The 12,818-nt window shown below is 45.3% G+C and overlaps 1 protein-coding gene across 1 annotated transcript in view; it reads left to right on the top strand.

The window, feature by feature from the left end:
- unc5a (unc-5 netrin receptor A) overlaps positions 1-12,600 on the top strand; it is a 121,876-nt gene extending 109,276 nt beyond the window's left edge. Inside the window, exons 13-16 of the mRNA XM_041944653.1 lie at positions 6,411-6,560; positions 8,364-8,528; positions 8,672-8,850; positions 10,921-12,600. Of these exons, the coding sequence (XP_041800587.1) occupies positions 6,411-6,560; positions 8,364-8,528; positions 8,672-8,850; positions 10,921-11,086 (660 nt within the window). The 3' untranslated portion in view covers positions 11,087-12,600. The remainder of the gene's footprint in view (positions 1-6,410; positions 6,561-8,363; positions 8,529-8,671; positions 8,851-10,920) is intronic.
- The last annotated feature ends 218 nt before the right edge of the window (positions 12,601-12,818 follow it).

The following is a 12,818-nucleotide window of genomic DNA, read 5'->3' as shown; positions in this document are numbered from 1 at the left end:
CTATCAAAGCGGTTGTAATGATAGGGTTCTCTATATATATTCAGATAATCGGGTGACCCAGAGTTGTTTTGCTGCAGTGTGACTGTTGAAATGACCTTGCACGTCCTGCGTTGGGTGCAGGAAGGCTGCTGGTGCACAAAAAACTCTTTGTCTCTCCCTCTGGCTAGCTCTTGTTCTGCTATTCTCCTGCTCTCTTAGCCAGGAAAAGGACATCTGAGCTTGTTGACTCCAGCACTTGTGCTGCCATACTCTGCGGCTCCCTCGACGCCCTTGAGTGCATTAGCTCCCGTCTCTCACACAACCTGGTCCTGTGGTAAGCCACGGCGTCTCCAGGGTTTTGTAGTTTTTAGTGAGTGATTTAGAATGTGGCCCACACTGTTTAGTAATCTCGACTTCACACTGCTCTTGGTGCCATTATTGAGGGAGCAGTTCATTTAGCAAGTACATTAACCACTTTGAGTGGAGATTAGACTTCCCTGGAGAGGTTCAGCCTAATCACTAATCACTATCTTTAAAATGCACCATTTATGATTAGACTTTCACTATGGCTACCATTAGATTTAATTGTGGCGTGTAACCGTGGTGGAGTAGCAGTAGGTGGTACGAGCGAGTGGCACAGCAGCTTTTTTTATTTTTGTGTTGATGTACAGTACCCCTTCAGCACATGTGAATTTTATGACAGCATTTACAGCCTGCTCAGGCACCGCACTTCGTTTTCCAGACAAGAAGTCAACTTTTCGTGCATTAAACAGGCTGTACTTTGATGGGAGATGAAAAAAACGAAAAGGCATTTCTCTGCCTTTTCTGTTGGCTGCTCACTGGCAGGAAGAACTGTAGAAACCAAAAGGGATGCTGAGGTTTTCTCTCCAGTCCCCTCGCTGGCTGTCAGCTTGTCTCTGACAAGCCTCCATCAGTGAGAATGACATGCGCACACACCCACAAACACGTGCACACATGCCTGCACGCTACACTTATGCACGCTGTACCATGCAATCTCTTATCTCCCAATTACAGCAGATTAGAACCAATGTTATTGTCTTTGATCCGAAGTGTGCGGGGGCTCTGGGGAAACAGTGACATTTCTGTCTGATGCTTGCCGTATGTTAGCAGGGCTCTGCCGGGACCAATTAAGTTAATATTTAATGTGTGTCCCACTCTTGATGGGCCCAGCCAAGGCTGGCACAGGAGCAGAGGAGACATGATCGGCGTTTGGTAGCGCCCTCACTGTGCACATGGTTGTTCCCAGCTAGACCTGTGGGAGAGCAGCACTGATGTTCTGCCATCCCACAACTGATTGAAACACCTGCAGTGAACCAAGCCTCTGACTCAGTGCAGAGATAGACCTAACACCAGCATCTAATTAAACTGAAAGGGTGCCGGCAAAGGTGTCTTTTTAGGACTGGAATACGCTGCAGCTGTTTTTTTTTTTTTTTTTTTTTTATATTTAGCTGTGATATTCAGAATCTGTCAGCTTTGGGTCTGAAGGACAAAATGCTCAGTGTGTTTTCCTCTGCCTAATCCACGTTTGTGTGGTGGAACAATGACAAGATATCCTGCTGTTTATTGATAACTAAATGTTCTTCCTTTACACCCACATGTTTTGTAAGGCCAATGTTGTTACACAGTTTTAAAAAGCCACCCACTTTCTGTCACATTTATTTTTTTTACAGAAGTTGAGGCACAAGTCAGTTTTCCTGTATTAGTGGTAGACTTTTTTAGGGACCACCATGCATATTAATACAGTAGATTTCGTAGTGAATATCTGTATGGGGCTTTTTTTTTGCCATCTTAGCAGCATGTCTAACTAGTTGATGGCTTGCCACAACATATTGCACAGGCATTCACGGTCCCCAGAGGATGAATCCCACTGACTTTAGAGATTCCCTGACTTCTCCTCTAATGTCAACATCAGGTCACAATTTTAAATTTGTCCAGTAATGTGGTTTGTTACCAAATAGCTGCAAAACAATCGGCCTTATTAGCAAATGCTAGCATGCTAACCTAGGATGATTAACACAGTAAATATCAGACCAGCTTAACATCAGCCTGTTTGCATTATCATTGTGAGCAATCAGCATGTTAGCATGCTGGTGTTAGCATTGAGCTTAAAGCACTGCTGTGCCTATGTTTAGCCTCACAGAGCTGCTAGCACAGCTTTAGACTCTTTAGTCGCCATTGTAGTGGGTTTAAGTGACAATTAACAGCCATAAAACAACCCAAATCCTACATCTGGGTTCAAAGGGTGAGGAGGTGTTTGAGCTAACACCCTTTGTACTCCCAGTATTGTATTTCAGACTGCAGAATTTATGCTTTCATCAATATTCATGTAATGAGGCCAATACATTCAGCTTTTTGTGTCTTGATTGTAAAAATGTATGTTCCGGTGTTAAACGCATGTTTAATTGATGTCTAACTGGTTAAATAGTGGCTCCTGGATTCTTTTATACAGCGTTTGACCTCAAGCTATTATTCTTATTTGCGCTTAAAAGGGGTCATAAACTGTTTATGTGCTCCCTCCACGATGTTCCCTTGCTAGCTCCGGAGCAGCGAGCCACATTCGGGCAGAAACTTTTCGCTTTTATGAATCACAGGAGAGAAATCCAGCATGTACAGAGTGAGTGTAATACAGTTTTTCTGATCCCTCCATCAGAACAGTCACCGGCGGGGAATTCTTGGGGAAAAAACAGGAGAGCATAGCCCAGTAATTGCTGGCATTAAGTTAAAGAGGACAGTCAGCTTTATCACTGAGCCCAGCTGAGAAATTGTTTCCATATTATATTTCTGCGTTCCTGTGTGCTGTTTTCGCCCGTCCTGCTCTGTGATTTATCAGGCAGAATGTGCATCTTTTCCCTAGCAAACACAGTCCCAATTTATAACGGAGCAGACAAGTCCCTTCTATTTGTAGTTATTAATCAGAGTTGACTGTAGCGGGCACGGCCACTGGAGCTCAGACTGATAGACTCTCAGTCAGAGAGGAAAAGCCTGTCACATCCTGCTGACAAATACACAGATTTATGGAGCCCACATAGCCAGGCTACTCTCTATAAACAAATGCATTTGCCTGAAAAGAGCAGCTCTGAAAATGGATCGCCGCCATGAATGCACATTTTTAAACACACGAGGACACGGCATTGCTAAGAGTGGAGGGGTGAGGATGAGTTTGAGGATATTAAAGCCTGTGCATCTCTCCCATGTTTCAGATGACATGTAGCTTGACTAATTAACTGATCAAACGCTAGTTATAATCCCCGTCAGAGCCAGTTAAGTTCCTCAGTTTGTTCCACACCACGCCAGAACAATAGAGAACCACATGTAGTAGCTTGACCTTGCTGTGAGGGAAGTAGAATATTTTAATCTGCAGCTTTGAACGAGTCCGGGTCTTTTTATATATATATATATAATATATATAGGCCTCTGCTAATGCTTTGATTTGTTGAGACTGTGTTTCTTTCCTGCATCCGATGGCTGGCTGTTTTTGTTGCGAGAGAGAGTTTGGTGCAGCCACTAACCTCTTTCTGTCAGCACCAGCCCGAAGAGATTAGCTGTGTGAGTGTCTCTTGTTTCCCGGTGGAGCCCGGCCCCCAGTCCATCACAGTCCCAGCTCTGGTCCAAGCCGAGAGGATGAGGGGACGGGCGAGGAGAGGGGCGGGAGATGAGTGAGGGTGGGAAGGGGGTTGAAGTCATAGAAAACTGTGGCCATGATTGCAGTAATCCTGTTATCGCTCCTGCTAAAGCTGGCCACTCTAGTGACCTGGAGACACAAATGTTAAGCTGCCTCTGTCTCTCTTCTCTCTTGCTCCTGCTCTTTTCACTCCTCCCTGTTCTATCTCACTCTCTTTAGCCAGCCTCATTGAATGTCAGGGGGTGGTCTTGGCTCTGCCCGGCTCTAAATTCACAGTCTTCACACACACCACAGGCTATCTCGAATTCCGTCAGAACAAAAGGGGTTTTTCTCCTGCAGCACTTGAACTTCTCGCCCATCTCATGCATCTTAATGTTTCCACACGTGTACGGGGTCAGGGTGTCTAAGAGAAGCTGCTCTTCTTATCGTCACTGAGCGCAAACACAATTTAGCTCAGAGTTGATGATTAATATGTGATTTGATAAACTAATTCAAAACCTTGCTTTGTTTTCCCCCAGAAAGAGTAAATAATATGGTCAAATTTAGCCTCTCATCTATTAGCTCGCTCGCACTGTCATTTGTTAACAGGATAATGGGGCGTAAAGAGGGCCATTATTCTCTCAGTCCAGAACATATGCTGAAACCCTGCACAAAAACACACTCTAATACACACTTTCACAGGCACTCAGGCACACATAAACAATACGCAAGCGAGACAGTGTCATTAGAAAGCGAGGACACGTGCACACTGTTGTGTATTTTCCCTCAGTAAGCTCAGCCTCCCTGTCAGGTAACAGGAGTGCCATGTCCTAGACCCTGTTTGATCGTAATCCTGCCGTGTCAGCCTTGAACCTGACAAACTGCTAGACAGGCCAGTTAGTATTCAGTCTACTAGCTATATGTTGATAATAAGATAATTGGCATTCTGCACTCTTTCTCTTGTTAGAGGGCCTATAGATTTGCTGCTATAGGTCAAAGACCCGATCAAAGTCCACCAGCACCAATTTGCAATGCTGATCACCCCCAACAAATTTGTGCTTAAGAACTGTGTTAAATGAACCTCTCTGGAAGCCCTCATAATGTGACTTTTTGTCTGCGTAAGAGACATAATAGCGGAGGGCTTTTAATTCTGCGGAGAATGCACTGCCCCCTGTTATTAACTCATTAGACCTCAGCGCTTTGATTCAGAGCCATTGTCTGACCTTCCCACTGCGAGTAAGTGGGCTGGGTAACATCACAAGACTCCGGGGTGGCACTACAGTGAGGAAAACACTCCAGCCAGCCACATACGCATCATTGTACATCTTTAATGTGCTGTGGCATTCAGATGACGGGGATAAACCAAAGCACATGCAGGAATCGAGATGGATAATCATTTGTGGGGTTGGGGGGGGGGGGGGGGGGGGGGGGGGGCATAATATTCATGTTAACAAGAAGATAAGCACTAAGCAAACATGGAAATTAGCAATGCACTAAGCAAACACTGAAATTCAATTCTCCGGCTGAACCCAGAAGTGCTTATTCAGAGGAGAAGAGAGCACATCAAATATCAAAAGCAGGTAGAGATTCCAAATGGATAATTAACAGCTTCCTTTCCATTATAATTGGAATCAGTCTAGCCCATTCCTGGGAAAGAGGGCAGAAAATTGAATCAGTGTTGTGCAGCTAGAAATTACTGCCATTCTCCACCTTAATTAGATGTCTTTGCTGAAATCATACCATGGGCAACCACGCTGGCATGCGGCACTCAACATATGGCCACTATCTATACGCACATCTCCCTCTTGGAGCCGTTGTCTTTGAGATCTCTCCTAGACTCAGAGGCGTATTCTGGCTGCCTGTTTTCCCTCTGCTGCCATCTTTTTCCCTCCTCAGACAGATTAAAAGAACATATTATTTCTGAGGTCTTTTCTCACTACTCATTTCAGAGGTCTGTTTTTCTCTGTTGTAATATGCTCCTCTGATTGGAGTGTGAGGTAGCACATGTGAATGCCATCCAAAGTACTGGATTCTTAAAGACTCATTCAGCACCAAGCATCCAGCTCAAAAATAAATTGATAGATCAGAGGAAAATACAGCAGATATTATCATCCCATTCCAGATGGTCATTTGGATGGCAACAAATGGTCCACTGAGCAAGTCCCACAGAGATTAAAATATTAAGCATGCATTTACAAATCTCTCCTGGCACAAAAACAAAAATGAAATTAAGGAGATTCGCCATGCGAGAACAATGAGCAGTTGACTAATGACTCGTTCACTTACTTCATCACAGCCCAGGTAGCTAGTAGGCCGGGATGGCTGCAGCATTTGCATGCTAATGCAGTTGCTGGAAGCTCGGCGTGCACACGCTGAGGCAGGGGATCAACCTTGTGGTGACATTAAAGCGCCGTGGAGCCAAGTCGGTCCAGCCCCGCTGCGGCCGCATGCAGGGACACTATCTTCCTGTCCTAAGATGTCCTGTACCCGTGCTTCATGCCCACACTGTGTGTGTGTGTGTGTATTTGAGAGAGAGAGTGTGTGAACAAGCAAGTCCCTTTGTGTGTGTTCATGTTTGAGTCACATTTTTTGTTGTTCCCACCATTGTCCGTGTCTTCTTTTGTATTTCCTTTTATTTCTCCCTGTGTGTGTGTGTGTGTGGGTGTGTGTCCATGTGTTGACAAAGTCTTTTTCCAAACAGGAAACCTACACAATTATGCCTCGTTTTGCTCAATTTCACGTACCTCTGTGCCTGTGATGGTAAATGTGTTCCCTGTGAGCGCTGACGCCGCTCTCTCTCTTTCATCAGGAGGTGATGCAGATGGAGCGGCAGCTCGGGGGTCGGCTGATTGACGAGCCCCACGTCCTGCTTTTCAAAGACAGCTACCACAACCTGCGCCTGTCCATCCATGACATGCCCCAGGCGCACTGGAGGAGCAAGCTGCTAGCCGGCTACCAGGTGCGTTGGGCGGCCCTGCGGGGCTGCAGGGGCAGGGAGTCACTCCAGATCAAAGAGGGAGCACGGAGATGTAATACAAGTGCCTTGGTGAATCTGTCAAATTTGTGTATCAGCAGTTATTGGGCTCCCTAATGTGTTTGTTTGTACATTCAATTTAAAATCCACGTTGTCTGGGGTTATTTTAAATTAGCCGCCCAGAGAAATGAAATAATGGTGCACGTGTTGGCAAAAGCGATGTTACAGAGTAATCTTCCTCAGGAGCAACTTTTTATTGTTAATGAGGGTTCATGGTCTGGTCGTCTCTCCAGAAATTTAAATTTAGTTTGTGCAGAGTTTTAATTAAGTATGTTTTAGTTTGGCTTCAGTTGATCACTTTAAAGATTCACACAAAGGAGTGTTTTTCAGTCTGTTATTGCAGGACTCCACTGTCCAATAACCTTTTCTATCTTGGCACTGTTTGCAACTTTCAGTCGTTGAAGTCGAGGGAACCTTTATTAGGTGTGTGTGCACCTCTGCGTGTAGAGTGTGCGTGTTTTTGTGCTTCTGCATGAGGTTGTAAACGTGTGCATATGGAAGCCGGGTTGTGTGCACTAACCCAGAGCTGCAAGCTGATTGATTATCCTGGCCGCCGCTCTCTCAAAGGGAGCTGAGATGAAATATAGAGCAGTATGTAAATATCTGGAACTTCTTGGAACCTTTCCATCGCCCCTACACTCCACACACCTGCGTGGCCCACTGCACTGCAGCCCGGCAACAGACACACGAGGGCTGTTCAAAGAGGACTAGAAAATGTTCTGGCTGCAGCTATGTAAGCACTGAGCACCAGGTCCCCAAAGAGAACACACAGGCAGTGCCAAGCAAGCAACGGCAGCAACAATGCACCCAGAACAGAGGCTTATTCCTCTGGACTGTGCCTGTTCATTTGGAAGTGTTATTCCCCTCTCAGCAGTGCGGTCAGAAAAGGCCTTTAGTCTCCCTGGGGCCCCCGGGAAGACTTTTGCGTGTTTCACCCGGCTCCCCCCGTCATCTGTCTGCCAGGGTAACAGTGCCCCCGTTTGGTTGGCAGCATGTACTGCAGCCCCACTTTACTCAAGTTCTTGTCAGCTGTTGAACCCAGGGTGAAGTGAGGAGTTAACGTGCCCTGTCTTTTTTTTCCTGCTACCTCTCTGCTTCTCTTGGGATATGCAAATGAGCCATGAATATGGAGCAACAGAGAGAGAGATGTAGAAATTGTCAGCATTGAATAAATTCTACCAAACACTCCTTGCTGTAGCTGTTTGCTAGTCAGAAGCTAGTGGTGTACAGCAGTTCCACTCTGAGCTATTATGCATACATATATATTTCTATGTCACATGATATGTTTTAGATTCAAAGAGCTGTGATGTGTCAGCATCATTTGAAGATCTGTGCAGAAATGCACACACAGTATATACCTGCAAAGACAGACTGAGAGATAATGGATGAACAGGAAATGTTTCTCATGTCAGAGATGAAGATATGTTGTGTTATCTCTTAAAATATTAAGTTTGATGCTTCTGTAATCAACTCAGACAGCCAGACAAGCTATTATCTCCCCTCCCTTTGTCACATTATCCCCCTTTAACTTACCTGAATGCTGTCAGTCTGCCGCCTCACATATATTTAGCCACGTTCACCTAACGATGACAGCCTATGTCAGTGTAATTAATGATAATCAGGGTGTATTCTAGGCGGGAGGTCCTGTTACGGCGGCTTTCAGACATGCAGTTCTGACTGTGCCGCTGCGCTGCCGCTTGTGCGTGCTGCATGTTCTTCCTTCTGCAGGAGATCCCATTCTACCACATCTGGAACGGTTCCCAGCGGTACCTCCACTGCACGTTCACTCTGGAGCGGCTCAGCCTCAGCACCTGCGAGCTCACCTGCCAGCTGTGCGTGTGGCAGGTGGAGGGGGAGGGACAGAGCTTTAGCCTCGACTTTAACATCGCCAAGGTAACGCTCAGCAGAACTACTCGCTCCCAGCCAGCAAGCGATTACCATTATTCAGCATTTTAATTAGCCATAGAGGAATTGTTTTCATGCAATGCTGAGGGTTTGTTTTCTGAAGTGTGCTTTGTGGCCATCATCCCCACCAGGACACCCGAGCCGTGGATACTGAGTTTTTGCTAATCGACAGTAACGCCACAGCTCTGGCAGGGCCCAGCGCCTTTCAGATCCCGTACCTCATCAGGCAGAAGATCTGCAGCAGCCTGGACGCCCCCTGTCCCAACGGAGCCGACTGGAGAATGCTAGCACAAAGACTTAAACTTGAGAGGTAAATACCGCCTGCGCAGTGCCATCACACCTTATCTGATCAACGCTCTCAAGGAATGCAGCAGAGCCTCATTTCTCCACACCCCTCGAGAACAGAGGTTGCACAGCAGTGTATGTAGCGTGCTTGAAAGCGGCTTGTTTGAAATAATAAACATGCAATCACACTGATTGTGAATGGTCGCACTAATGTAGAGGTTAGCAAGCAACTATGAAATTGTAGTTGTACAATCAGTGTGAAGTGCACCACCGCAGTCGAGTGTTTTTCCTAAAGTTTAGGTAAACAAGGTTCTGCCTCAGCAAACTAATCCCTTATTTGACACAGCTAACATTATAGGATTAATGTGGACTTGATGGATACAGCTATCACTTCTAAGAGAAAACACATCCCCCTTCTTCCTTTTTTTTTCCTCAGGAACAGGTAAGCAGCTTAAAGTCTGCACCTGAACTCACAGCTGCTACATTCCGCTTAACAGTTGTAATTGGAAAGGTAGCAAGCTAGCTGCCCATCAGCGGCCAAAAAAAAAAAAAAAAAAAAAAAAAGACGGAGTAGGTTTGGATCTGTGCCGAGCTCAGCCTGTTACTGTACTTTATCACAGGAGCACCTGTAACAGAAAGGAGCCAGGCATCGATCCCTTATCCTCCAATTTAATTTCTACCTCGTAATGAAATCAAATAGGTACACTTAATTTGTCCAATCAACTTTATTTACCCCAATTAATCACAAATTGAATTGATGCACCGCAGGTTTAACTAGCAATGTTTTGCTCAACACAATCAATTCTCATTTAGGCCTCAGGAAGGAACAACTGCTCTGTTGTTTGATCTGTCCTTAACAACATGTTCTCCTGAAAAGGCAGCGGCTCCTTGGCATTCTCTCACGCTGTTATTTCGGTGTTTGTTTCTGTGTGTGTAAAGTGTTCAGACCGAGCGGAACGGGACCGATCAATAAAACTTAAAATGCCAAGAACCTTTTTATTTGATCTTTCTCTCCTAAGACTGTGCAAACGGCTGTGTCTGAGCCATACAAGATAAGCTCGTGTTTCACACGGCGAGGTGAATAAGCAGGACTGACACGTCGGACGCTAAGCTCTGTCTTTTTTATCTGAATAATGACACAAAGGTTCGTTCCCTGACCATTTTTTTGACCACCACTTGGCTTTGTTGTGCTCCCCCGACGCCTGGGGAAGGCTGCGTGCGCTATAAAATCCAATTGACTCAAAATAGCAGAGTGACACCGTGCTGTCAGTGCTGCCGAATCGACCATGTTTCTAACCATCACAGAATGCTTCACTAGGCAAACAGAAGACACGGGGAAGTAATGGACTCCGTCTGACCTTTCTCAAGGTGAAAAGGACTCGGTGGCTTTGTGGGCCTCTCGTCTCACCCCCCTTCCACTCAGCAAAAAAAAAAAACACCCACACGACCCCCCCCCTTTGTGCCAAGAGTTGACGCTGTTCTCTTCTTTTAATGTCGTGTGTGCTCTACATAACAGTGGAGGCCCCAGACATTTGGAGAACAGAAAAAGACCATTAAATCAAACAAGCATCTTCGGGTGCTGCAGGGATCAGGGTCCCACTCAACATCAAATATACAGCTGGCTGGGGCCACCGCTTTGTTGTCATTGATTGGGTTTGATCGTAAAGGTTCTGCTCCTAAAATGGAAAAGGTCACTTCCGACTTAACAGAGAAAAGTCCATATAGGATTTACTATATGGGGATTTAGGGCCAATTTCAGCATCAAATAAAGAGGAACGAGGCTTATGCTGTTGAGCTTCAAATGAAAATAGCCTCTGATTTTGTTTTTGATGGAAGTTTCAAGAGCTAGACTGGGTTCTTACACCTTTTATCATTTTGTTACTTAGTGCTCCAGCACAGCACATGTGGATGTAGCAATATAACACAATAAAAGCTGACATTGACAGAGTGAGAAGAAGCAGCAGCACCATAAAATACCAGCTGAAATGCTTTTCCTCAGACCCCGCTGGTTGAGACTGTTTTGATATGTGCACGTGGCTTGATTTCATAAAAATCTCTCGTCCTCACTGTTATTTTTGTGCTCCCCTCTCCGCAGACACATGAGTTTCTTTGCATCCAAAGCGAGTCCAACCTCTGTGATCCTGGACCTGTGGGAGTCGCAGCATTTCCACAGCGGCAACATCAACCAGCTGGCCACGGTCATGGCCGACATTGGCAAACAGGAAGCCATGATATTCCTGGTCTCTGATGGCGAGTGCTAACCCAGAAAAGGGGGGAGAGACTGGTGCAGAGGAGAAGTACAGAACACACAAACACAAACAAAAAAAAAAAACCACCAACAGTAACTGCAGCAGGAATCGAAGAGCAGAGCTGTCCCAATGTCCCTCTTCTTCACTTCAGACGATAGTAAAGAGTTTATGCTGGAGTGAGTCCCTAGTTCCCATCGAACAGTAAAAAATCTTTAAACAGACCAAATGAGGAAAAAGGAAGAGTCTGGGTGTGTGGGGGAATGTATCCACGAACTCCGGAAAAGAAAATACCCTTTATTTTCCATCAAAGATTGAAGTTAAATTAGTCCACACCATGGCTCTACCTTAAAGATTACATCAAATTAACTACATGCCTTTTATATAAATAGCCCACTTAAGGCTAATAAGGAGCAATATGCAAACGTAATGCTATTACTAATGGCCACTATTGCAAATTCACTGAATCGTGTTTGAACCTAGAAAACTGTATGAGATGAGAAGGGATGTGACGAAAGGTGCCGTCACTTCAGGTTCAAGAGAACAGGCCACATATGCAACTGGCAGGTTTGCTACATGACTTTATCTCAGACACTGAGCACATTTTCAACAAGGTCATCAGGGTCTGCGAGCGCCCCCTCCCGGCCACACCCCAAACCCAGTCACACTCTACAGATGTGCGTCTCATACGTGTCGTTATCTCGTTCCTACAACACACACACACACAGATGAAGACAGCTTGTAGCACATCCTGGACTCGCAGGTTTAAAATAGATTGTATGTCAGAGGCCCAAAACCCCGTCTCATCTTGTTTGTGTGTGTGTTTTGTTTTTTTTTAAGTCCAGCCGGTATCACTACTGTGAATGTAACATCTTGACATCTTGATTCTGCAAGACGCTTCGCAGCTTTCCTGCTTCTAAATCAATATATGTGGGGTTTGGGTTCTTTGAACTTTTTTGAGGGAGGAGTGAGTAATATCTTCACTAAAGTCATACTTCAGAAGCCATCTCTATGGAAAGCCTGTGATTTTGATCCGTCCAGTTTCTTTCACGTCTCGCATTACCCCGAGCGTTCATCGTGGCGTTTTCCCGTTTCGGATTCACAGCTAATGAAGGAGCCATAGGGCCGTGAGGCGTCCCAGCTGCATGTATGTGAACACCGAATGTCGTCGATGCTCATTTCAAAAACGACATTTTCCTCCTGATTACATCGATTCTGTAGCAGAGAGGATGTTTAACATAAAAGCGTGGCCAAGAGGGTTATTATCCCGTGTGAATAATGCAGAGCACTTTCCCACACAAGATCTGACAACAAATTCTTCAAAATCCTTACCAGGTTACTCACGTCGAAGGGTAGCCGTGCAGCTTTGTTTGTGTAATTCAGAAAGCAATGTTGGTGGGAATTCTATATTTGCTGTGTGGCAAACAGTATTTCCACATCAGAGAAACGCCTGTCTCTCAGAGAACGAGTGGCTTATACATAATGTCACGCCTCTGCTCACAAAAAAAGCTTTGAAAGGGTTTTTTTTTTTTTTCCTGTTTCTTTTTCTAGCCAGAGTGGCAAAAATGATCCAGCATATTCATGCAACGAATCATAAACTGCAACTACGCACTTGCTTCTCATATTTTGCCGCTTTGCATTGATTTACACCCTTTTCTTTAATATTAGTCGTAATGGATGCGTCTGGTCAGGCAGTATCTCTAAAGTCCAGTGGTCCAGTGATTATCGTGAGCAGTCCCTAACTAGC

The sequence above is a fragment of the Chelmon rostratus genome, chromosome 9 (genome assembly GCF_017976325.1).
Source record: "Chelmon rostratus isolate fCheRos1 chromosome 9, fCheRos1.pri, whole genome shotgun sequence".
Taxonomy (NCBI): domain Eukaryota; kingdom Metazoa; phylum Chordata; class Actinopteri; order Chaetodontiformes; family Chaetodontidae; genus Chelmon; species Chelmon rostratus.
This window is presented reverse-complemented; position numbering and strand designations above follow the sequence as displayed.